Below are 26,963 nucleotides of genomic sequence, written 5' to 3' on the forward strand. Positions count from 1 at the left end.
ATAATTTCCTCATTAAGATTTTGGTTTGTTTCTGGATTTTGTTGATTTGATCAAAATATTTTCTAGATTTAGAAAGTTTATGTTTAAAAGACCTTTTGATCATTCAACTAATTTGAGTCATTGAGATCAAAAAAACAGCTGATCATTCAGCTGAAAGTCTTAAAAATTTTGCTTCTTCGGTGTGATAAATAGATACTTGGTGTGAGCTTTTGTACGCTGATCAAGATGAGGAGTTGACAATGAAGGATTACTATCTTCTGTAGTACGGGATTTCTTTAGATTACAAGAGACTTTGAACAGTTCATTGAATTCTAGGTTTGAGATGTTGAGAATTGATTGACAGATGTATAGACCTATTGGAGACTCATCATGAAATCCAATAGTTCTGATTTCATTAGGGTTATTGTGATAAAGTGATCCAATAACACAGTTTTTTCTATTTACTCTCAACTACCAAGTCAACTTTTGATATCTATGTTCATTCATGGCTTGTTCATCAATCACATTCAAGGTCGATTTGTTGACAGAACCAAAATGAAATCCTTCAAGTCTAATTTGATCTACTGCATCTGATGCTTGGTGAACGATTTCTCCAAAGCAATTAACTGTACCAAGTTTTAAAAGAAAGAACCCCGTTTGATTAGCTCCTCTCAGAACCACTTTGGATGTTGGCTGAAAGCCACAACTCACCTAATCTTTTCCTGGTACCAATTCATAATCACCACCATAAGAATGGTCTTGGCTGTTCTCTTTCAAAATGAAAGTAGCTCAACACAAGTTGTGAAAACAAATCAAAGAAAATTCAGCAGCAGCACAAAAGTTAGCACACTCGATGATACCAGAAGGAATGAAGAGTCCAGGATGAGATTCATGAATGGCCTTGCGACCAGTTGAACCTTCGAGATCAGAGTCGATGCAAATTCCTTTGGATGTAACATCCTCTTTTGACATCGTGTCTAAGACCATGCAGTCATCCATTTCCTTAGTACTGCCAGTGTATAGGTATGGCGAGGTAGATGGGACAACAACTGGAAGATCGTAGCCACGTTATCATTGTATTCTCAATCCTGGAGGTCTTCAAACGCAGAAGTAGATGATTGATTAATAATCGAGACAAGTGCAATGGTCAAACAAAACGAACCTACATTATTAAGGTTAATGAACAATGTGATGTTGAGATTTCGAGCCTCAGTAAGTCTGGCTGCTTCGGCGTCATTGCCCTCTTGCTGCGAACCATCTGGACCGAGACATGATACGGTCCTGTGCTGGTGGGCAAGTGCAATATTGTTGACAAGAGGCCCTGAAAGTCCAAATCAATGAAATACAGAATGAGTGCACTGTTGCTACAAAGACTGGCAAGTTTGAAATCACTCACACATGTGGCCCAATCAACCGCTACTGAACTTGACACCACAAATGATTAGCGCATGTGATAGATCCTCGGGTGTGAGAGGTAATGGCAAAGCTGGAATAAATTGCTTGATGATATCAGACCATGAACAAGACTGTGTGGCTTTGAAACCCTCGTAATCGGGATCTGTGTGGCTTTGAACTCGTAATCGGGATCTGTGCGGCTTTGAACCCCTTGTAATCAGGACTGTAAAGATCTGGACCTATGATTCCAAGTGCGCCAGAGAAAATAGAACATGTCATACCAAAATGAAACTTGACGTAATAAGCTTGCATATTTGAATATTAAATAGAATCTCACCTGACATGAATGTGACACTGTTTTCGATAAAAGGAGGACCCTGGAATACCCCTATGGAGGTGGGTGACGTAAAAAAGCCAGTTTCGCTGGTGAAGTTTTGGAAAAATCTTAAATAATCACCTTTCAGGACACGTACATACGCGGGTTTTTAATTTTTAGACCCCGAAAAGTCCACTTTTTGGTCACGCACCTCAAAAAAAAAAAATTAAAAAAAAAAAAAATCTTGGGTCCCAAATATGCGTGTAAGACTTGTATTTCATCACATAAAGCTTGTATCATTGGGATTATTTCTTAGTTACAAGTCGTTGTAGTCATGAATTCCATCATGTACATGAATTCATATATATAATATTCAAGTATTAGTCAGAGATATCCCCATCATTGGGACGGGATTCCAATTGTGCTAATTCATCATAATAGCGGTCAATCAATCTGTCGAGATGCACAGATCCAACCATGTCACGTATGACTGATGGCATCAAATAGCAACCATTCCCACAATCAACAAAGGTCGAACCAGCAGAAGGCCCAAATACATATACACCAGGGGGTAAGTGACACGTTCCAAAAGTAGGATCAATAGTGTTACGGACACGTTACAACATTTCAATTGTTTTGGAACGTGTCCGGGAGGTGTTCAGGTTTTACGGAACAGAAACGCTGCCATCACGTAGCAGTCACCGAAAAGCAGGCTGCATTCAAGAGTGCTGGACCCATCGATTGACAGCTCAGCCGAGCAAAGAATGACGAGGTCAAACACATCGCATCACAACCAGATGGTTGCACTTGGGTCAAGGTATTGTCTCATCCGAGTCTTGACCAACCTTCATACCATCTGTGACTATGATTTTTGGTCGTTTTGAACCCACAAAAACCGGTGAAAATGACTGATTGTCACACGGTTCTCCTCATTTCGTTACCGGAACCACTTTGTCTTGGTTCTCGCAACAGGATTCCTGGACACGTTTCCAGAACAATCCGAGGCCGAGGAAGTTTACCCCCTGGTGTACTACGTCAGTAGCATCCAAGAGAGAATATGTCAAAGCAGTCGATTCCAAGCCTTGGGTCGGTGTAATGACTGGATAAGCCGGGTTGTAAAAGAGGATTTGCACAGCTATGTGTGACAAACCCTTCCTCGCATCGGCACTTGTCACAAAGGCGTGTTTTTTGTTGACCAGCTTGTAAACGACAAGTGTTTTCGCCAATTACAAAGTCTACAAATGAGAAATGCATCAGACTTGTTATAACCAAAGTCGAGAAAGAAACTTACATGATTCTTAATCAAAATGATGAAGCTTCCGGGCTTGATAGGGTTCGAGCGCTTGATTTCGCCGCTGTCAAGGAGCCCTTGCAAGTGGGCTTGACCGAATGTTGCCGTATTTCTGACAATTCCAGATAGATTCATCTTGACGTTGATATTCCATCGGTGTCGACGTGCCTCGCCAGTTGGAACTTCCTCCAGGTTTTTGAAGCATACTGCGATGATCTTTGAGCACGCACTTGCATTCAAACCTCCACTCTTACACTGCGCCAAATTGAAAATTTACCGTGGAGTTTAGAAAATTGAGCAGACATAGAAAATTATAGAGAAGCTGGCAAGGGTCAGAAAAATATGAAAAAATCTTGGGAGGGCCCTTTGATGCATTCCAATTGTCTGGCATATTTTTTCATATTTTTAAAACCACAATGCATATAATACTACACAAAATATAATATCTTCTGGGCAGAAAATATAAAAACCAACAAACAGTGATATTGAGTAGTCTTGGAGAGAGACAAAAATACACAAAAATATGCATATTGTTCCTATGGCTGAGACCTTGGATTTGAGTATTTTTTGTATTTTTAGTGTGCAGATTGTTGATTGTACTAACAAAAAACCTCCAAGTTTCTCAGATTACAACCTGTAACACGGATTGGAATTTGGCCACTGGAATTCTATATCCCTCATATCTTTTGCAATTCTGGGTCAAAACACTTGGTAGTTAGCTGATTAGGAAGCCATTAAGTGCATTTGAATGTTATGCCAATGCGTCAAATCTGTAGCTCCGCTACAAAAAAACCTATTTGTCTTCAAAACAATTTCCTATATAGCCACATAGATATTCTTTGGGATTAGATGCAGGTTTTTTGTCTCAATGACAGATATAGTCACAGAGTTTGGCTTTCCAATGAACAAAAAATCAAGTGGTTTGACCAAGAATTGACAAATATATAAGGGATTGTTGAATTCAAATTATGCCCTCCAATGTCTGTTACAGGTTGCAATCTAACAATCCTGGAGGTTTTTTGTTAGTACAATCAACAATTCTCACACTAAAAATACAAAAAAATACTCAAATCCAAGGTCTCAGCCATAGGAACAATATACATATTTTTGTGTATTTTTGTCTCTCTCCAAGACTGCTCAATATCACTGTTCGTTGGTTTTTATATTTTCTGCCCAGAAGATATTATATTTTGTGTAGTATTATCTGCATTGTGGTTTTAAAAATATGAAAAAATATGCCAGACAATCGGAATGCATCAAAGGGCCCTCCCAAGATTTTTTCATATTTTTCTGACCCTTGCCAGCTTCTCTATAATTTTCTATGTCTGCTCAATTTTCTAAACTCCACAGTAAATTTGCAATTTGGCGTAGTGTTAGTTGTGTTTCTCAACTCTAAATGTAATTCATCAGGATGAATTAGGCTTCGCTCATTTCCCTTGTGCTTGAGAACCTCGCTGTCATGACGTTCTCGGATGGCTATGAGAGTTGAACCAATGAGCTCATTGTTAATTACTAAAGGCCCGATTTCTAGATCAATCTCGGATCCAATTGATTTCGGGCCATGATCAGCTACAAAGTATAAACGAAAAGAAAGAGACACGCATTAGTCATGTTGTGTCACTAAGGAATTTCTTGAAGTATGAACATCACGCGCTTACAGGCTGGATTGAGGAGGTTTGATATACTCATAGCTGCGTTTTTCAAACATTCACTTTCAGAATCTTCGGGTAAGGTGTCAAGAAATAGCTCGATAGTATTTTGTTCCTTGGTCAAGAGTGCTGCTGCTTCAAGCACTTCCTTTTCAGGACAACTACCCACTTGATATATATAATCTATATCATAGTGCTGCGTGGCGCAAACAGATACATCTAAAAGTAAAACGTCAGATCTCAGCAAAGTTTTTGATGAAGAAGAAACAAAGGTGCATACAAAGACTCACCTGACATGTTTTCGGGTAAGTTTTCATATGATTCCTCCACTTCTACGCCTGGAGTGTCACAGATCAGATTGTTGAGTGGACCCATTCCAGAGATTGTGACAAGGTGATTAGCTCGTTCATATGCAGTCTTCAGATCTTCAGATATCTCGATATCTGAAGGGAATTTGGTAAGTAACTTGAGGTTATCGCTGTCAGGTTCGTCGCCAAATGCATACTGATAGCCGGAGTGCATATGTTCAGAGGGCGGTATCTTCATGTGGCCTGACATGATATTTTTTACGATGAGATGTATCTTAGGCATCATCAACCGAGCATCCAGCACAGTGAATCGCGGAGATATCACGCGCATCCAGCCGAAGCTATGCTCACATGGTTCACTCCCATGTTTCCATGGGAGTAGAGGACACGTTGGATAGAATTCTCGATGAGCAATGACAAGTTGGAGAAGGGACGTTGCAAGAGTTGAAAATATCTTGAAGCTTTGAGGCGATATACAATTTTGAGAGAAGCTCATCAGCTTGTGAGGTTCAGATTGTCTGTTGAGGAGGTACTTCTTCCAGTGTCTGAAGAAGAATTCGGTGGTCCAGGCGGCTCGAAGACGTTCGCGATGTCCAATAGACCAGTTTAACCAAGCGTCACACATCTCTCCAACGACGTAGAGGTAGATTGACAAACCAAGTGTTTCTTTGTTCGCAAGTGAGACAGCTAGCGTTGAGGAACTTAAGGTGCGAAAGGCTTGCCCATCATCTTGCTTATCGCAATCGAAAACATCTCTATGAAGGAGTGGACTGCACCCCGACTGGAGAATGGCTGCAAGTTGTTGAATTGATATGTAATAGTTGCCGATCGTGAGGAGACGAGCTCCAGAGGCCAGCTGATTAGCACCGGTTTTACGAGCGTGTTTAGGGTCCTGAACCATGACAACTGGTCGTGGAGGATGGCCAAACAGGGGAATCTGAATATGAACATCGTAATTCGAGTTTGTGTAAGTAAAGTAGCGGTCCGCTGATTTGACTAGCGAAGCTTGAGCGGATAGTTCAATTGGTGCACCGTCTGCGCCAATTGAAAGAATATTGAGACCAGATTGGCGAGATAATTCCATGAACTTCGTGTAACCTTCTAATATATCATTAGATGTCTCCTTATCGCAACTAGCAATTAATGCTACTATGAAAGTAGGCACATTAGGTAATGGAACTTGAATCGTATACGCTCGAATCTGGATAGGGATAGATAAATAAGCATTTAACAGTTACATAGTATTTGAGATTTTCGAAAAAACTAAGACTTACTTTGGAGCAGAGCTCCTTGTTCTTGACAACGGATTTAACAAGTTCTGGAAGCTCTGACGCATTGGTGAAAGCAATATCACCTCCTTGAGCTCCAACCAAGAAACCATTATGGTGGCGAAGACGCTTGACACAGACAGTTTGATCCGAAGCAGCTGCAATTGGTCCTGAATAGCCAAGCCCCTTCAGAACTTCAGCTATTCGAGTAAAGTTGTCGATGTGAAGACCGTCGAGTAGATGAAAACCTTCTTTAGCACGTATCATTTGTAGACTTCGATTACCACGTCCGGCGAAGTTGTCGTTGAAAAGGGTTAGAGCCCGAGGGCTGATGGCCCCTAGAGTCATCACAAACTCATCCAGACATGAGTCAATTCTCATGCCCCGAGTGGACTTTCCAGCATTTTCACGTTCAGCCTTAATAGCCACTGCCTTGATCAAGCCACGTGTGGCGTCACGATTTGAAAAGAGTCCATTCCGAGTGGAAGCAGCAAGTACCGTCATGAACTCGGTGAAATCGCCATTTGAAGAACTTTCGATTGAAGTTTGGAGGAGACGGCAATCTGATAATTTCAATAACGTGGATGAAAAGGAGTGGGTGTTGTCGGACAAGTAATCATTTTGAGAGTACTTGATATCGTCATCTTTCGCATAATCGGAATTGAGTGCTTTTAACAAGCTACGGTTTGCCTTGAGATCTTGACAAGCGCTACACACCAAGTTCTCGTTGTTTTTCTTGCAAATTAAGGTCCTTTTGCAGTCACTCGAATATATGGCACTCCGCTCTCCGTGCCTCTTGACTTGCCAAGTTGATCTAGCGTCTAATGTTGCAATTAATTGAGACTTTTGAGCTTTCGTCAACTGATTTTCTCGAGCGTGCTTTCCAAAAAGCTCTCGGCAGATATCATGTCGGTGATTTCCACGATAGATGGTGAAGGTCTTTGAGATGAATTCGGCAATTGAGTGGGTTGCTTTTCTTCGTTCCCAAGTTTCGTCGTTGAGTCCTGGACAAGCCACCGTGATCGAATTAGGAATTGAGGTGGAACGTTTGAAAAAAGTAGTCAACTGAGTGTTGTTCTTAAGGTTTTCCGTCTTGTCTTTGCAAGTTTCTGTGAAAATAGAATGTTAGTATCAAGTCAAGATCACGATGTACATAGAACATCAACTTACCAGTGGCCCAGTGAGCTTGAGCAATTCTCACACGACCGTGGCTGAGCCAAATTGTTTTGGCACCACAATGGCATGAGAAATCTTTGCCGCCAGTGCGCATCTCAACCTTGCATCGCTTACACTCATCGCCTGGTCTGGATAATGGACATAATTCGATAACGTTCATGTGCTTGATATGATGCTTTTGATCCTTTGAAGTTCGTGTTTCGGCAGCTTCGAAGTTAGTTTCATCGTCAGAGGATATTACGATGATGTTGGAAACGTGAAACGCCGTTCGAGCTTGCTTGACTGGAGGACTAGAGTCAGTAGAATTGTTTGGCGTTCTCGGGTTAGATTCTAATGGGCGTTTATTGGTGACGTTCGGATCAGATCAGTCATCTGGGTCTTCAGCCCCCAAAGCTTGAGAATTAAACTCATATCAGCCTCACTGGGCTGAGCACATTAAAAAAAAGAATTGAAAAAAAAATAAAAGAAATCATTCGAAAAAGAAATGATTGAGAAAGGGGCAAGTGCTCATTGGAAAAAGATAAAAAAAAGATTGCAATCCAAGAAAAGGAAGCATAAAAAAAGAATGAAAACGAATGAAAACCGAGAAAAGAAAGAATTGGAAAACGAGAAGTGAAAGATTGGAAAAAAGATAAAGGAAAGACTTGGAAAAAGATAAAGGAAAGAATCAAAAAAAATCTTCACCTTTGAGCGCAGCTACAATATTCTCCAGCTTGATGTTGATAAGCATCTCGGAATTGAGGTCCCAAGTGGGATGCTCTTCAGCTTTTCGGACCCAATTGACCACCATTGGAAGGCCGAAGTTCCCTTTCAAGATGTTTTCTCCGATACAATCCTTAGCAAAGGCAGCATCGAGAGTTGCATTTACTGCAACCCACATACCTTCGTCTTTGTCAGCAATCGGAGCGTTTGAGAACTGTTTGAAGATTAGATCGTGACGAGTTCCTTCTCGAAGTCTGGGGCAGTTTTCACACAGATTGAGAATCTTTCGGAGGACAGATTCAGTTGATAACATTTTCACTATTTTCACACTTTTTTCACGTGTTTGTTGAAACCTTGAGTGTACTTGATTGAGTTTGATCGGCTTGGATCACTTTGTATTGTTTTACAGTTGCCGCTCGATATAAGCACACATTGAGTAAGCATATTTTGCTATAGGAATCAAATTTTGGTGAAACAAAAATGAAAATATGCAGTACACTCCTTTCGAAATGATGCATCGCGCTTTGTAAGCATCAAATTTGGTGCATTTTAGTGATGCTTATAGCGAGCGGTGACTGTATTTATATATGTGTATGCTGAATATGCAGAATATGCAGTACGTGGTGATATGTGGAGGTTTGGAGGGTGTTGGGTGTTTGAGGCGGTGTGCGAAGCTTGTGGATCTCTGGAAGGTTTAACTTTGAAGTTCCTGCGGAACTCTACGGAGGTCTTTGGAACTTGGAAAGTCCAAAAACTCACCTTTCACGTCACCTACATCAACATTTCACACCTCAAAAGTCCACTTTCACGTCACGCACAGTTTGGCAGAAATTGGCTAAAAAGCCACTTTTATGTCACGCACATAGGCAAATTTAGCCCCCCAAAAAACACCTTTCCCGTCACCCACCTCCATAGGGGTATTCCAGGGTCCTATAAAAGGTTGTTCATCATCATCATCATCTCTCACTTCTGTGGAAATGACTTTCTTGACTTGATCATCATTGTCTATGATTTCAATAACTTTCTTCATTATCTTCTTGGTCGTCTCTTTGTATACTGGTACTGGTACTATCATTCGTTTGTGTAATCGAAATAAGAATGAAGCTTCTTCTGCATTTCCTTCAGTCGCCGCTTTCATAGCTTTCTTCAAAGTCATTTGTTTATCTAAGATGAATTGTTGCCTTTCATCTTCTGCGTTAACTTTATCTAATTTTATCAATCGTATATTTGTAAGTTAAACCATATTTGATCTATTAGCGTATTACGAAGTTGAAAACTATCTTACAATGGTTCTTCTTTGGCTCTTTGCTGCCTAAAATCTCGAGATGATCTTTTGTTACCGGATTGCTTGTTGAACTTGATTGCTAATTAGAGTTCGGTTCCACTGTATGGTCCCCTTTGTCCTTTGCCATAACTCCTATCATATTGAATGAAAAGAAATAAAGTAAATTAAAAAGGGTTAAAACAAAACGATGAATAGGAAATCATAATGCTTACCTGAATCTTTAGCTTTAGCTGGATTGCTTGTTTCAAATTTCAGATTTTCAATGAATAAAGTCAAAACAAAGATTCGATGAATAAAGCTAGAACAAAACCAATGAATAAAGTCAAAAACTATAACTTCTGAATTTAATCGAGTGAAATAGACCGGAATCTTTAGTTTTGAGTGGATTGGTCTCCTCCTCACTTCCTCCAACAGAGTCTTTAGCGTTAGCAGGACATCTGTCGCCTTCTTTCTCAACATCTTTAGCTAGTGCTGGATCTGTCTGTGAATCTACTTGATCTTTAGTGTTGACTGGATCCTTGGTTATCATATTAGCTACAGTTTCCGAAGTATTAGAATTTGAAGATGTAGCGTTGTTAGATCTCTTCTGTCCTCTTGCCATCATTAAGAAGTTTAGAGTGGAATTGAAATTTGAATTGTGTTTATTAAAGGATAGGGATGTTATTTAGGAACGTAGTTTATGAAAGATAGCTGGATGAAAAACCAATTGGGATTTTAGAATCAAAAAGAAAGAGAGAAAAGACAAAAAGACTTCATGAAGGAAAACCGCAACCGATATAGTCAAAGATGATCAAAAAGAGTTTTGGAATTTTGAGGGATGAGACTTACCACCAGTATGACCACTAACACCTCTTGCAACACCAGTACTACAGTAGCAGTGAAGAAAACAATAGTATGCATATCTAAGAATTGAGACACTGTTGAGTAAATTTGAGTTGGTTCATGGGTAAGTTCAGGTTGAGAAGGTCAAGAGTGAAGGATAAGAATCTCGATCAGTCCAGGTATTTTGGTATAGGATGGGTTGCGTGATCATGAGAGATGAATATTGATATGCTACATTCAGGTGATGTGGAACAATGATTAGGGATCACAGCATTGATTTTGTTTCCGAATGGTTTTGAGGCACGGAGTAGCAATAAATGATGAATTTGAAAATGATGGTGAATGCAAATGGATTCACAAAAGTAGGTTTCTGCCCAAGACAAAACGGGAAAATCACACTAATGGTGAATTTTGTCCAGTTTTGTTAGCAAACCGTCTCCAGGATTAAATGTTATGATAACTGCTCCTCTGTACCACCTTCTAAAAAAGGGAGTAGAATTCTTGATAACCTCCGAAAGAGCAGCAGCATGGGAAAACGTCAAAAAATTACTTACCAGCACGCCATGCCTACTGCAACCTAATTTTGAAAAACCATTTATACTCTATGTTGACGCCAGCTTTTTAGGACTTGGCGCACCACTACACCAAAAACAAGTTGTTAATGACAAACTAGTGAACGGCCCGGTATGTTTCATATCGAGACAACTAAAAGAGAGCGAAAAAAGATACGGAGCTCCACAACTAGAATGTTTAGCTCTAGTATGGGCACTGTATAAATTACACTAGCCAAATTGGGCGGCGGGCGCTGCACTTACAACAAATGATTATCTTAGGACAATTCATGTAGAATGCTGATGAAGGCTATGCTGGCTCCCTGGTTTCAATAGCACTCAAGGGGGAAAGCTTCTTCAGGGGAAATTGGTTGCGCTACAATGCAGTAGAATCTATTTCATAGTCTAACTCATATTAATTTATAAATTATGAGCAACACAATTCCAGCCAGAATAGATCATTCTTCCAACCTAAGTAGCTATTGTGATCACTCTAAAATTTGAATCCATTACCAAGATGTAGGGCACAGGAGCTTAATAAGATACTGTAATGTCTCAGACTACTGTTAACATGAAGTGTAGACACTGCTTGTAACTCATTATTATGGATATTAGATTCAAAATTTCCACAATTAACAGTACTTATCCAATTCAGATCTGAAGTTAGAATAGTTACCAAAATAATTCAATAACTCCAATCATGCTAGATTCTGAATACTTTGCCTGCTCCAAGATTTGAGAACTAAGTTTTTGAGGTTCTTTGCATTGCCCAGTGGAGAACTACAAATCTCTTTCAATACAGCACATTAATAAGTACTGCTCCTTGGGCAACTTGTGATGAAGCCTTTAAGGTGCTTGGAGATTTCCAATTGAAGCCTTTGGATTTGACAAAGAAATGGTGTAATGTACATGTTGTGCATCACTTGATGACAGTATATTGGTCTTCAAGCAATAGCAAATGGACAAATGGAGAAGGGTATGGAGGCCATGCTTCTCATGAGTTCTATTTGTGGCGTGATCAAGGACTGGGAGGAATCATGGTCATCTTGAACAGAGTTAATTATGAATGCCCTTGGACTGGGGTGAAGATATTCTTGCCCTAAGCCTAAGCCCTGTCCCCTAGGCCCTAACCCCCTAAGAGCATCTGCACTCGTGCATTAAATAGGGTGTGGTAAGGTTCAATTTACCGCAAATGTGGGGCCTTTCCCACACTGGTGAGAAATTAGCGCTTCAGTAGTTAATTTTTGATTGATTTGCGTTAGTGAATCGGTAAATTAACCAATTGGTTAACGCATGCAGTAGCCAAATTGCCAGCCCCGTCTTCACTTCTCAAGCACACCAACTTGCCAACTTGCCAACTTGACTCAAATCTGACTCAACTCCTCTCAATTCCTCTTGAATCAAAACACCTGAATTAAGAATCAATGGAGACCCAACTGCCTTCTGATTCATCAAATTAATGGGTATGTCTGGTTTCTTACTGTATCTCTTTATCCCACATTGATCAAGATTGTCCTACTTTACATGTGAGAATATATATGTTAAATGAGATTTTAGATCAATCAATATCAAATTCTTATCCTGTGGATTGGTTTTACAAAGTTTTTACATCCAAGTGGATCAATTTCTTATTGTTTGTTTTGATTTTAGAAGGTTTTGGATGTTTCTTGTTGTTTGGATTGAATTCAAAAGGATTTGAAAAATAAATATAACATCCAACTGTAGAGGGGAACTATGCGAAAGGATCTTCATCATCTGCATTTCTTTTCAAATTCTCAATGGTCTTCAACATGATCACTTTTAATCAATGATGAAATGAATTTTTATTTGTTTGCCTACAATCACGTGGTGGGTGTGGCGCAATTAGCCTGCCTCAGGGGCATGCCTTTGAGGCAGGCCCTGGGCAGGCCTTTTGGGCTTGATTTTGGGGTTGGCGTGCCCTTGTTAGGTTTAGGCTGGTTTAGGTCTATTCCGTCCAGTTACTGTTTGATTATGGGTGGGAATTTTTGTTTAACATCAACAATATTTTTAATTCCCACCTCAAATTGTTCTACTTACAACACATCCCTAATCTCCAAGCCACTATCAGCTACTATTGTGTTAGATAGGGGTCTGAGAACAATGATTGGGATGAGGATGAGCTTTTTGATTGTTAACTTTCATGACTGTTGATGAGATGTACATGAGTACCGTTATGAAATAATTATGTATGCTATGTCTGATGTTGTTTGAGCACTTTTCCCACCTACTTTGATTTTTGGGGAGATTTTAACACCTTAGAGGCACGCCTAAGCGCCCCCACCATAGGCCTGCCTCTGGAAATATCAAAATATGCGCCCAGGCCTGCCCCAAATTCAAAACATGCGCCCACCACGTGAGTCTACAAACCTCTCTGTGCCAACCATCCAGCGGTGATGAGATCTCAAGTTACTCTCAAATGGACTTCCCTGTCCCAAAGCTCTTCTTCCCTGGCAGGGATTGCTTGGAAAGCACTGATTGATTGAAGTTGATTGATTTTGTTGTTTGGTATATTTTGAGTCTGTAAACTCTGCATCAGTGTGGAAACTCAAATTACCTCTTGAGCTAGTTAACTACCGTGCAGGTAGTTTTGGCACAAGTGTGAAATCTGATCACATTAAGTAATTCTTTACTTAATGTACAGGTTGTTACCGCACAGGACCAAGTTAACAATCCCAAACGAGTGCAAATGCTCTAACGTTTCCAAATCAGAGCACATCAAGTATCATTTTGTCTTGGCTTTTGAATACTGTATTAGTAGTTCCACAATGAAAACACTACTTATGTGCTTGGTTGTAACGGGTGTGCATACATTGTGTGCTTTACTTATTTTATCATTATGGGAGTATTTGTGAAGTAATGTACATGTCCCCATGCCTAGGATTTGTAATCATTGGGTTGGCGACAGGCCCCAGCCCCGCCGCTGCAGAACTTGAATGATTACGTAAACCACTTGGAGGGGACTGTACATACAAAAATGGGTTTCTATGACAGCACAACAACACCAAGGTTTACAGATAAAATACAGGTGTGGTTGCTTAGGCTATGCAGATGATTCCAGTGGAACAACAAAAATCAGGAGTAACAATCAACACTTTTGATAGAAAAAGTGGGTGATGTGTGCAGCATGCTTAAACAATACACAATGAAAATTGGTAAACCACATTTTTGTTACTGAACTGTGGAAAAACTGCAGATGAACTTCAACTCTATAGATATTGTGGGCCTGAATATTGATTCTTCACATCAGCTGATTTTTCAGACAAAAAATAAAGCTATGGGTTGCAAGCAATCAGGTCACCTATTTGAGTTGACCTGTAATAACATATTCATTGGTGTCTTTTTTGGCTGATTTTTTGCTGAATTAAATCAGAGTGGCCCGTTTGCTTAAGAAAAAGGTTGCATAAATTGCTAGCACATTGGTATCAGGGTAACTGATTAAAGACAATCAGAAATTAGAAAGTAATTATCCCAAGACCAAAAAGCTGGCTGGTCTAAAAGGCTTAAAATCCATGTTTCTTCAGTTGAATATGGAGGTTCTATCAACTTTCAATCAAGTTTATGGTTCTCCCTTAACTTGAACTGGAATCCAAGCCAGTATTTTGATACCACTTGCTTTGTCTTTGTCATGTAACTTGGTCTCAATATCTTGATCATAATAACAACCATTTCATCAAGCAGCTTATAAATAAATTCAACAATTCATTTTCAAATTTGCCTTCTTTTCAATCTAATAAAAAAGGAATAATAAAAAAAGATCTCCAACCTGAACAACAGTATAAAGCAAAAACACTAAACCAAACCAACAAAAACCAATAAGTTGTAGATGCAGTGCTTGTGCTCATAAAGCATCATGTGCTAATAACAATTGAAATCAATGTGCTAAAATGAAAATTGCACGGTAAACTGTCAAACCTGTTCTAGCCTGTGCTTCTAATAATGATTTTGATAAATCAATTCTTCCGGTGATGATCAATTCTAGTATGATACTTCGAAATTATCCAATGATTGTTGTTAATAGAGATGCTCTTGGGATCCTGGTATTAGAAAAATGTCTGTTTGGGTATGGATAGGGTTGGAAAGGTTTAGTTGACCATGAATGTTTGAGGATGAGAAGCCATTTTCAAATTGGAATGAGAGGTGAGCAATTAACTGCATTTCAACTGAGGGTTCAAAATGTATATCAGTCTTTTAGTTACCTTCCTAATCCAAAGAGAATTCATTAGAATAATCAGTTCAATTGATCAAAGAGCTTGAACATTGCAAATGAATCATACATGCGTTTTAGTGATCGATTTACAAAGGGTTTTGAAAAATATGCCTTCATGATGTTACATTGTAGCACTGCCTGTGTAGATTCCAGCTTTCGAAGTTCCAAATCAATGGCCAATCAATGGCCTTCACTTGTCCTTTGATACTCGAGTCCTCTAATTTCATATTCAGGTTTAACATTGCTTGCGTTTAACTGGCCAGTGTTTGCAATTCATCAGGTTCAAATTGCTGATGCTCGCGCGTAGATTTCAAATCTCTGAGTAGCAGCACAATACTGTCAAAATAAGCCAAAGGGGGTTTCAATCACTACAGCAATCAATACTGACGTCTGTAAACTCAGCACCACTTCACGGAATTGCAGAATCGTATTTTCGTAATCGGGTACGAATTCTTCGAATGAGTCGTTTGGTTTCCTTTGCTCACGCAGCTGTAAAGCCTTGAAATCTAGCCAGATTCAAGATGAGGTAGTGTTAGAAGATCGAGAAGATCGACATGACCGATTGCAAAGAAAGAATATACCAATTGATTCCTGTATTTGGTTTTCTGATTTGACATGATTCTCTTCCAAGTTTTCTGCTAGCTCTTTCAGAGCTTCTGAGTCTTTGTTGTTATCTTCATATCGTCGATTTGCTGATTGTCAAATTGATGTGTCAGGGCCTCAGAACAGAAAACTATGTGACAACAGACAGATCGAGTTCTTGCGCCAGATCGGAGATCTTCATACGACTCGCCAAGTCAGCTTCATGAGACAGATCGCACATCCTATCCCATGTTGATTGCCGAATCAGTTGGCTATAATCGACAACAAACCAAGCGGTTATCGAGTAATGAATCTATGAACTGACCAAGCTAATACCTCTTTCAAGTGATTATACTGCTTTTCAGTTGAATAATCTTGAAGGTCGAAGTTTGATCAGAATTGTTGGCATCGCCGTTCTCAATTTGTTCCACGAGGAACATGTCAACTTTGACAATACACGATGGAATATAAACACATACCCTGGATTCCTTTTAGGGCACTCAGCTCGACCTTCAAATTTTCATGAGCTCTTTGTATGTTTGAGAAGAGACCGTGTTAGGATAGGGTGAACAACTGTGAGTGCTATCAGGTAGAGGGCTCGAAGGTGTCCTGTTCTATTTCAGAAATTGAGTTGAGGTGAGTGAGATATGATCTTCGATAACACTCAAATTTGGGATGATGGTTGCTAAAACTGGGGAGACATCCCGATCTATAATCAGGATATGATTTCATTTAAGGAGTTCATATTCAAAGAAATCCACTAACCTGAATTATGAAGATAAGAGTGCAATATATCAACCGATTGGATTCTCTTCAGCAAATCCCTCGTATCACTCAATTAGCTTTATTTGATGTGGTTCCTGTGGTAAAGCAAGTGGGGTAGATGCAGGTATGGTGTCATCCAATCACAATCTATTTTGAGTCAATGAAAAACAAAAATGCAATGAATGGAATGTTTAAAACGGATTTCTCATATCAATATCCCCGGCACAGGTTGTGGTTACTCCTAGTCCAGGGACAGCAAAGGATTATCAAAAGACCTCATTGGAGCTGATTTAGCCATCATTCCTAGGGTTGAATATGATGGGTAGATGGATTACTAATTGCTGATTTGATGAGATTGTGGTTGAGCTTGAATCACCGGGCAGTTGCAGACCGTAAAAAGCAATTACGTCACAGAAAATGGATGGTGATATGAGGTTGGAAAGTTATCTTCCCGAGGGCGAAACTTCGGTTGGTCAAAACTCAAATTGCTTCAGCCAAAAAGTGGAGGTTTTGTTGAGTTTTGTTCGAATTGATGGTTCTCCTTGAATATGAATGATGAATGATATGATGAAATGAAATGATTAATGTGTTACCGAGGAACTTACGATTATATTTGAGAGATCGAGTGAAGCTCGCTTGGCCGTAACTTCGGCTGGTCAAAACTGGGATTTGCTCAGCAAAGAAATAGAGGTTTCAGACAATTTGTGAATTTTGTTCAAACTCCTTGTTCGCGTTTAACTTGAATGATTACTATTTAGACGGCATCTATTTTGAAGTAATAACGGACTGTCAAGCAATAAAGTCCTTGATGAATACTAAAACGCCTACTAGACATATGTTAAGATGGCAAATGGCCATACAAGAGTACAAGTCATATATGACTATCACTCACAGACCAGGGAACTTACACAGTAACGCAGATGCCCTTAGCCGGATGGCACTGCCAAACAACAGAGACAACCCAGCCTGGGAAGACAAAGATGTCGACAGAGACATACCTGTCATGGGAATCAGCCTATGTGAACTCTCGGACGAGTTTTTTGACACAATAGCAGAAAGTTACGAGTCAAACGAAAACACGATCAAACTTCTTAAAATTTTATCCAGCGAAGAGAACAAAACAGCCCTTGAAAGTTCCCTAGCAAGCGAATGGAAGAAACCATTACAAGATGGCAGATTCTCACTTATATCAGGACTTATCTACCACCGAGAAAAACACTCTGAGGTAGTGGTCATCTGCGATAAACAACACATCAGCCAGATATTATCAGTATGTCACGATGACTTTCTCTCAGGAGATTTAGGAGAAGATCGCACGATGCCTAAAGTAGCTACAACAGCTTGGTGGCCTACATGGAGACAAGACACTGCAATATATGTATCATCCTGTGATAGATGCCAAAAGGCTAATAAACAAACAGGTAAAAGATCAGGCCTGCTACAGCGGATCAAAGAGCCCACATTTCCATGGGAAGTCATAAACATGGACTTTGTTACGGGACTACCCCCGGCAGGAAACGACAGCGCAAACAGTGTACTCGTAGTAGTAGACAGGTTTTCAAAAAGAGCAAGATTTTTACCTTGCCATAAAGAAATCGACACAATGGGCACAGCCATGATATTTTTTTAATATATCATCGTAGATTGCGGCTTACCTAGAATTATAATTAGCAACAGAGACCCCAAGTTCACGTCAGAGTTCTGGAAAGGTCTGACAAAGTTAATGGGAACAACCCTAGCCCTGTCTACAGCATACTACCCACAAATGGATGGCCTAGCAGAAAGGATGATCCAGACACTAGAAGATATGATTAGACAAGATTGCGCTTATGGCCTATCCTTCCGAGATAAAGAAGGCTACCTACACGACTTGAAGTCGCTACTGCCAGCTTTTGAACTAGCTTACAACACTCGCACTCATAGCACAACTGGTAAAACACCCTTTGAGTTAGAAAGAGGGTATAACCCCAGGACTCCCAAAGACCTACTCCAAAATAAGGAAGTTCAAGTCCACCCTACAGCTCTGAACTTTCATCCCATGCTTGAAAAAGCAAGAAAACATGCGAAAAATTGCATTGAAGAATCCGTTCAATATAATAAAGATAGATGGGACAAAAGTCACAAAGAAGTATCATTCAAGATCGGTGACAAAGTACTGATCTCAACAGGAAATTTTAATAATATACAGGGACCCAAGAAACTTAAAGATTCATTTGTAGGACCTTATATAATAGCTAGACTACACGGACCTAATGCAGCAGAAGTCATTCTCACAGGAGAGCTATCCAGGAAACACCCTACCTTCCCAGTCTCGCTGCTTAAACACTATAAAGAATCAATGACTCAACAATTTCCAGGAAGAACCGAAATAACAGAACAAATAGTTCCTTTCGAAGAAGACTCAGAAAGAATTATAATGAAGGTATTAGATAAAAAAATGGTCAAAATACAAGGAAAAGACACAAGACTTTACCTTGTAAGATATAAAAACAAGAGCTCCGACTCAGATGAATGGCTACAAGAAAAAAGCATTCCTAACGCGACAACGCTATTACGAAAATACAGGGTAGAAAAGAAAAAGCTCTGAGGTTTGTCTTTTTTCCAACCCCGGTGAATGTCAGCCTAGAGAGTAACCACAAGTACTCCTTAGGAAGACTAATATAAACTAAAAACATAAAAACTTCACATCTCACACTCAAGTTTCAAGAGTGTAATTAAAATATCTGCAAACATTTAAAAAGGAAATCCCGTGGACTATGAATGATATCATAAACCACGGTAAGAAAAGACCCTTCGATTAAAAGAGTATAATCAAAACAAGGAACTCAATCCCACTTAAAACCAAACCAGCCAGGGACTTATTCGAACCCTAGCCCAATAAAATTATTAAGCAACCAAGACCCAGTCAGGATCACATTCTGACCCTGACTGGTAATTACGAAACAACCGATGTTGAAATAACTCGACTATGGAAATTGCCAAGGAATCACAAATATCGAGTATAAAAGAAGCTAAGCGATCCAGCAGAAATAAAAGATGATCGCATACTTCACACCAACAATTACCTTTAGAAACTTATACTATTCTATAACTCCCTTTTACCAAACCTAGCAGACTACAATCTTAAATAGAGACTCCTTTACTTCATCGTATCGATATCGTCTATTTTCCATTTGTTCCTACTCGTTTGATAAAACTAGTTATAATAAACTATAAGATCACCATTAAAGCCATTGTTCCTAGAAACTATCCGGTCAAACTCTTAACCAACTTTCAACTTGTCTAAAATAGCTCTTAGACCTTTTTTCTAACTACGCAAAAGCTAGTCTTGCACGTATTAGGCTAAAGCAGAACTTACGACCCACCCTGGAATAGGAGTACTCGGTACCCATTCGTAGAAGACCATTGGTAGTTCAACCAGTGAGTGATCAAAGTTCTATTAGTTTACTCAAAGCTCAAGACAAACTAACAGACAAGGGCTAGAATTTATCTCTTTAAAAGTGACATCAACTTTAAAGTAACAAAGCCCGCCAATCCAATTCTTAGCATTTTACATACCATTTAGCTTAAAAGTCCTTAAAAGTGCTACTTATTAGACTTTAGCTGACATATGTGTACTCAGGGCTGACACAAATCCAGGAACTTTGCTTGATTGAGCAGGAATATATGACCTTTGAAAGCTACCATGATCAGCAACATGGATAGCCTTCCAATTCATAGTCCTGTCAATGGGAATAGACAGCACCGCAAGAGCTGAAAGTTTTTAATTGTAGATAAAGACATCCTAGATTTTACATGTGATCCTCCAGAATGAGCTTCATATGGCAAACTGTTAGAAGAGTCACTAGGGCTCAGTGAAAGAGGGGTGAAAGAGGGGTTAAGCTTCTGTGAAAATTATTGTTCAAAGCAGGAGGAAATGGAGGGGTACTGCTTCTTTGACAAGAAGTTCTGCTTGTATGTTGAGGTGGTTAAGGGGAAAAAGCATCCCTACTGTTGCCTTGTCCCACATGTTGAGCTATGTTGAGAACAGATGGAAAGGGAAGTTATGGGTTTATCATTTCCAAAATATGAGGGGGCTGACTCTGAGGTAGAAAGATCTAAGAGTGGTGCATTGCTGGCAACACACCACCTGCAACAGGTTGTACCGCTTCAGCAAGGACCAGGTTGTGTGACTCTGAATATATATGTTAAAGTACCATATTGAGCTCCACAGAAATATCAATAGCAATGATGTTTTGTGTTGCAGGAAACACAAATTGAGCTGTGTTTGCTTGTTGTGTTGTGGGGGTTTGAGTTCAAAAAAACATTTTTGTCTTGCACAGAACACAACACAATGGCCAAATGTTGGATCCAGCGCATATTGTGCTTGTTACTCCCTCCTAAATTGTCATAATTGAAGTGAGTCTCATTGATGACATTGAAATTGGAACTGCTATTGCTGATGACATCATGCTGCAAGATAAAAAAATTGTTTAACCAAATTTATTATTGCTTACTTTAGAATTTGAGAGAAAAGGTACAGGATAATGTTTTTGTTGATAATGAGTTTTGATGAACCAACAATAAGAATTAAAATTCAATAGAGCACAAAAGTCCAGGTACACAATACAAATTTGGATACTAAGAATCACCATGTCCATGTGGTATCTGCCCCTCGCCAAGCTCACACAAGTTGCCTTTGTGCCTCAAAGGCAGTCCATGTGCGCTTGTTGTCAAGAGATTGTCACAAGGTCATGGTGAATTACCCCAATTTTCTATAGTCATGCTTCACATTTCATCAGACTGTATTTCTTGAGGTACACCTTTCTATATTTATATATCTCCCTTCCAGATGTTAACTAAACTTTACGTCTGCCTACCACTATTCCTGTCTGTCAAAACGTGTTTCAACTTCCAGACATCTTATATTCATTCTTCCCCCTTTTTTTGTTGTACTGATGCTGTGCTTTTTAGTCTTTGTCATTTCTGGACAAAACAAGAAGATTGATCACTTTACCTTTGAAATATTTTCAGCCCTGAGGACATATGTATGTACTCAAAGACCAACTTGTAATATACAACCAACACTTATAGAATCTAATGACATGTACATACAGCCTAGAAAGCCCATGGAACATAATTTCTAGCTCCAAAAGGATGATAATCAAAACATTAGTTTAGATTCCCTAAGGATCCGGCAGCATGTGTGTCTATGATTTGAATAAGTAAGAGAAACAAGTTTTTATATAAGAATATTTAATATGCTTGTAATGTGATCTAATATGTAATGCTGTCGAGAGATAGTGTTACAAGAGCTTGGTGTAGCTCAACTTAAAATCAGATTGACAGAAACCCCAGACAATTGTGAGAAAAATATCATCTGTGAGTTCCATCAGGACCAGAAATGCAGTGGACAAGAGCAGGGGCAGGGCAGGGGAGAACCCCACCCCAACCTAAAAAGAGAGCAGTATAGACTGAAACTTTTATGTCTTCACAGTTAGAGCATCCACTATGGTTGTGTTAATAACATGATTTAGTGTCAGTTTAACACTCAAAGACAGACAGGTCCACTAGGGACCTGTTTTAGACCTGCGGTCCGTACAACCACATCAAATCCTGTGCCCCATGTGCTCAGATCTACGCAAGCCTACAACTTGATTTATTGTAGGAACTAGGGAAAGCAGATGGTAAATCATCCCATAGTGTATTTCATGTGGTTACCAACTTTGGTAAAACATGCATGATCAAACTTTGCACTCAGGAATGCAAAATTTATGATTAAACACTCCCACCTTAGTGGGTTCTCTTACTCATACACCTCAAGGTCCATCTCACAAATCTAAAAGATTGAAGCTAGGAACCTTCAAGATAGAATACACATGTTTTGATTTTTCAAAAAGCGTCCCTCCAACCCTACAAAAGAGTCTTGATCAGGAACAAAAGAAACAATACAAAAAACACAGTGACTCATACCAAGCAAGAAACATTATGGGACTAAGACAACACAAATGACAAAACCTTGAGATTAGAGATACAGATCACGCTCGTGCCCTTTGCCACAAAGCCTTGAGGCGCCCTGGAGGGGCACATGGCAAGGGCAAGGGCTTAGGCCACATGTGATCCTCACCCTGAGCCCTTCATCACCTACACAGGACATTAAGTTCAGCTATTCCCCCTACAGATTGTCTTTGTGAGCCTACTAGCATCTGTTGGGCTAGTAGATTCAATAATAGAGATTAGAAGTTTATACAAACTTCTACTAGACTCGTGGGGATTACTATCCACGAGTTTGAGCGGGTAAAGACGTGGGCACAGGAGCTTTACTTGGTGTAAACAAGTAAAGACTCCAGTTAGTTGACCTTGAAAAAAAAGGGTCTGCCCAGGGATTTTGGATTAATTATTGCCTTCACAAGAATTGAAAATAGCAGCAACTGACGTGCAGTTCTCAATCCTCAATTGATCCTCTTCTTATTCAAAGAAAGGTCAAAGAAGGTGGTTTTAAGGTCTATTATAACACCGGAAACTTTACACTCTGACCAATAGAGATTTCCCTGTAGGTTTAGAGTTTCCCATATCTAATGAATCCCAAATCTGATATAAGCAATACTCAAGGACTACTTCCTGCAAGTAATTCCACCAATAAATATTACTAAAACACTGATTATAGTGTCTAGTCAGGAAATCTGATTATTGAGTCTAATCAGAGAAGAACAAGGTTGGATGCGCACACAATACAGTCAACAAGACACAAGGTTGAATATTTAAGGTCTGTAGAATCACGCTTTTAAAGTTTGTAGATGTTAGACAAAGTCTAAAAGTTTCCAGGAAGATGAAATGAGCCATTTGTAAAGTTGTTAAATGATAGAGTGACAATTGAAAACTGGTGGGATCTTCAGGGCTTATATGGTCTGAACCGTGGTAATCTTTGCATTACAAGTGCACACAAATTGTGGTTCTAAGGTTAGGTTAATTACAGTAACACGCTTGCTATTGGGTTATAAGTATATTTCACTTGTTATGTACAATGTTAAGGCTGTGAAATATATGTAGCCTTGGTTCACATCAAAGTTGTGTACGTACACACTCTTTGGTGTACGCTTTTCACATGTTACCTATGCCAAATCCTATGTAACTTGACTCTTGAAACTGAGCCTTGAGTTGTAATTGCTATTTTTAAGGTTTTTATTATTATATACATATGTTGCCCATTGGTACACTGCTTTAGTACTCAGGGCTGACGGTCTTAAGCAGGGAGTAGCAAGCTTGGCTAAGTCCCATTGTGCCGGGTTTTATACGTAGCAAGCAATGACCGAGGCACAAGGGACTTAATCCTTACCCTGAACTTTTGGTGTGGTTCCTTGAGATTTTTAGTAGGGGAAATTTAGGATTGCCTTTTACCCCAACTTCCCATAATATACTGTGTAGAAAAAAGTGGGTATGAATAAGCACCTGCTTTGTCTGCATCTTTCTGTCAATTCAGTTGTTCACTTGCCTTTGTTGTTATTTTTTCTTCTCAACACAGCAAACAATGTGATCCTGAAATTGGAGGTGAGACTGCGCATGAATTCCAGTGTATGTGTATATATGTACACAACAGGTTTTCAAAATTGTTCATTTCCAAAATCAATCCCTAGGGGAGGTGGAATTTTACACCGTCCACTTTACACAGGCCCACCCTGTGTAAAGTGGGGTCGGTGTAAAATTCACAAAAAGGGGGGGTATATTCGAATTTTGTACCCGTTTTGAAATTTTCTTGTCCGTGTAAATAATTCCGGTGTGAAAGTTTCAGTGTAATAATACGCCCACCCAGCGAGACTTCGAATTTTGCACCGGGATGTTTACACAGAAAGTTCCGGTGTAAAAAAACCCAGCGTAAAAGTCAAAGAACAAGTACAAAACATGAATTTACCACAGACTTGATTTACACCGAGACTTCTGGTGTAAAATGACCCTGCGCAAAATTGTATTCACCCCCATGAGAAGCGTAATTTTACATCGTCCCATCAAAAAATTTACGCTACTTTTCAACAAAGTTAGAAAAAAACAAAAATGAACGATATCATGAAGGTAATTGAATGATACTAAATTGATTTAAGAACAAATGAATATAAGCGGTAATAACCAGTAGAAAAAATCCATCACTTGCGTCGTTGACGCTTCAATCTGGTGTTTACCCCTGATACTACCTCCACATCAGCCTCTTGGACCGCATCCTCCTCAACCTCCACCTCAACAGGATCCTCCTTGACAGTCTCTTCCTCAACAATCACCCACCCTTTCCATTTGGGTTTCTTAGGGGCTCCTGCTCATTGCATAATTATAATATCAGTGTGATGTATATAATTATAGATGTCTATAATTATAGACTAGAATCACACACCTTTAGCAGCCTTGATTTCGGGAACAAGCACCTTGGCTTCCACAACATCCACTTGAGCCTTGGCTTTCCGCTTTTTAGCTGTCATGCACAAGCCAAAGTTAGTAATAAAACACGGCAAAGAAGACAAGGTAAAATGTGTTACCTTTTTCAACTTTGATTGGTGAGGCTTTTTCGGGGACAGCCTGCACAACCTCCTTGAGTGACACCTGTGGTTGCAGATTGACTACTGCGGTGGTGTCTTCTTCATCAGCCTCATTGAAGTCGTCAATGACTTCTGACTTGACTTTGATTTTCGAAATATCCGGTGTTTTTTCCGGAAGTCCTCCACCAAAAGGAAATTTACGACTAGGCATTGAGAACGGGATTGTCGAGTGGTTGTTTGGGAATACCTTCATAAGTGCAATGATTGCAGATTTGATTTGAGTTGTTTCGTCTCCACGCGGCATCCGTGAGTAAAAGCACCAGCTAGTATTAGGAGAACAACCAGCTATGCTGGTGATATCAGTTCCTTCAAGCTGCGCTATTCCTGCATTCTCACGCTCGTCGTAAATCCAAACCCCAAGAATACCTTCAATACACCGTACCACCCTACACCAATAATGCGAATGCGCCCAGTATCCACAAGCAACCATCACATATTCAACACCACCAAGGACCTTACGAGCTGGCCAATTAGTGTCACCCTGATTACTTCTGCGCTCGTCAGGACCCATTCCGCCTACACCATCCAAGAAGAAGTATAAATGTAATGGCGCCGATTGTGGATCAATAACGATTTGGTGATTGTTTTGCAAAAACGAAGGATCAGATACAGGAAGTGCTTTTCTCTGCGCGTGCGGGTGACATAGTTCACATAAAACGCCTTCATTTGTAAATCCTTCAGTCATCCACATGTCAATCAACTGGGACACGTTTGAGTAAGAGATGTTGGCTTCGTCGAACATGGCCGGCGTCAATTGGAAGACAGCTCGCGCTTGTCGTTGAACTTGTCCGTGCTGTGGATTGCGCAGACAAGACGTGGTCTTGATCCTATTGAATTGAAACATAGGCTTGAGCGAAGATTTGTTGTCTGCAACTTCCGAAAGTAATAGGTCCATGAAGCCGTCGGCTGAGCAGAACGCGTCAAAGGGGTACGAGATAGATTTTTCTTGAATTGCTTTGTGAATGAGTTGTTGCCATCTTGAAGTGCTTTGGCCATGGTTTTCGCCACTGATTTCAGCGTTACATCGCGCGGTGAAGTGGCGAGCTAGTACATTGGCTAAATTTGTACTGTTGACTGTGATGGAAGTGCTCCAAAGAGGACCAAAGAGAGCGTAAAGGCACTCAAGGGTGGCAGACTGCCAACACCGGTTTCTGCTTCCCTTCGCAGTTCCAGCGGTGTAAGATTGGTAAGTAGTTAGCGAGCTTCGGTTGATGTTTTGCGAGCCCTTAGGTCGACCCGGTTTCGCCGCTTTAATAGACTTGTCCTTGTTCTTTGATTTCTTGCCAATCAATTCGTCAGTCGTGTCAGGCGCGCGTCCATCGTTACAAGTGTATCTACGCTTCGTCGGTGGCGCCATTCCAATGGCCTTAACAACTTCTTGCCAAGTATTATGCGCATTTCCACCATAAGTAATCGAGACTCCTTTCTGCACTTGCTGGTAATCCTTTTCCATGCATTGGGCAAAGGCAATAAGTTGAATGATGCCAGGAATTATTCCACATCGACCTTCACTGTAGGTAACTGATCTTCAGTAAAACTTCTAAATAATAGAATAAAAAAGAAAGTCAAATTGCACATACCACAAAGTGTAATATACGCGATGCATGGACTCTTGTCCATTCGTCGTGGAAGGTAACTCTGATCGTCGTCGAGGGCCGTCTCCTTCATCTTCCGGGTCACTATCTTCACCAGGAAGTGGCGGGTCATCCAAAGGCATACGTTTCCTAGCAGGGAAGAGCATGGCTTGAATGTCGGCTGCACCCCACCATTCAATCCATCTCTTTGCTAGGGGGAACATCCGGCGTAATTCCTCGAACCTTGTGTCAAGGTCCTCCACCCCGGGGCCGTCCGGTAGAAGTAATTCCTTGCATTTCTTCTCCCACGTCCCCTGTTGGCAAAAACATCAAATGCAATTAATCAATAAGATCAAACTTTCAATGTTGAATCAAACAGACTCACCACCTGTTTAGCCTTCACGATTTTCCTGTTTTTCTGAATTTGAGTTACAGCTTGCATGTAGTGCCATTTGCAACCGTGCAACTTAGATAAAGCCACATTTGGATCATGACAATTGAACACCTCCAT

At 40.0% G+C, this 26,963-nt stretch overlaps 5 protein-coding genes across 5 annotated transcripts; all 5 read right to left on the minus strand.

Moving 5' to 3' along the window:
- Window positions 1–450: 450 nt before the first annotated feature.
- Window positions 451–1,379, minus strand: MELLADRAFT_110848 (uncharacterized protein; the record flags this gene model as incomplete). Its single annotated transcript, XM_007415151.1, has 5 exons — window positions 451–605; window positions 691–701; window positions 830–1,028; window positions 1,142–1,300; window positions 1,376–1,379. The coding sequence occupies 5 exons, from the start codon at window positions 1,377–1,379 to the stop codon at window positions 451–453; spliced, it is 528 nt and encodes a 175-aa protein (XP_007415213.1).
- A 3,222-nt stretch (window positions 1,380–4,601) lies between these two features.
- On the minus strand, window positions 4,602–8,397 carry MELLADRAFT_92001 (uncharacterized protein; the record flags this gene model as incomplete). The annotated part of the gene is made up of 6 exons (XM_007415150.1): window positions 4,602–4,849; window positions 4,921–6,139; window positions 6,213–6,738; window positions 6,838–7,315; window positions 7,377–7,712; window positions 8,067–8,397. The coding sequence occupies 6 exons, from the start codon at window positions 8,395–8,397 to the stop codon at window positions 4,602–4,604; spliced, it is 3,138 nt and encodes a 1,045-aa protein (XP_007415212.1).
- A 6,057-nt stretch (window positions 8,398–14,454) lies between these two features.
- On the minus strand, window positions 14,455–15,212 carry MELLADRAFT_92002 (uncharacterized protein; the record flags this gene model as incomplete). The annotated part of the gene is made up of 4 exons (XM_007415149.1): window positions 14,455–14,481; window positions 14,527–14,552; window positions 14,676–14,749; window positions 15,106–15,212. The coding sequence occupies 4 exons, from the start codon at window positions 15,210–15,212 to the stop codon at window positions 14,455–14,457; spliced, it is 234 nt and encodes a 77-aa protein (XP_007415211.1).
- Window positions 15,213–24,434: 9,222 nt separating this feature from the next.
- On the minus strand, window positions 24,435–25,029 carry MELLADRAFT_92003 (uncharacterized protein; the record flags this gene model as incomplete). The annotated part of the gene is made up of 3 exons (XM_007415148.1): window positions 24,435–24,601; window positions 24,677–24,754; window positions 24,819–25,029. The coding sequence occupies 3 exons, from the start codon at window positions 25,027–25,029 to the stop codon at window positions 24,435–24,437; spliced, it is 456 nt and encodes a 151-aa protein (XP_007415210.1).
- A 1,340-nt stretch (window positions 25,030–26,369) lies between these two features.
- On the minus strand, window positions 26,370–26,963 carry MELLADRAFT_92004 (uncharacterized protein; the record flags this gene model as incomplete). Its single annotated transcript, XM_007415147.1, has 3 exons — window positions 26,370–26,415; window positions 26,459–26,766; window positions 26,838–26,963. 3 exons carry the CDS (start codon window positions 26,961–26,963, stop codon window positions 26,370–26,372), a joined length of 480 nt encoding a protein of 159 aa, XP_007415209.1.

This window comes from Melampsora larici-populina (assembly GCF_000204055.1).
Source record: "Melampsora larici-populina 98AG31 unplaced genomic scaffold MELLAscaffold_48, whole genome shotgun sequence".
Taxonomy (NCBI): domain Eukaryota; kingdom Fungi; phylum Basidiomycota; class Pucciniomycetes; order Pucciniales; family Melampsoraceae; genus Melampsora; species Melampsora laricis-populina.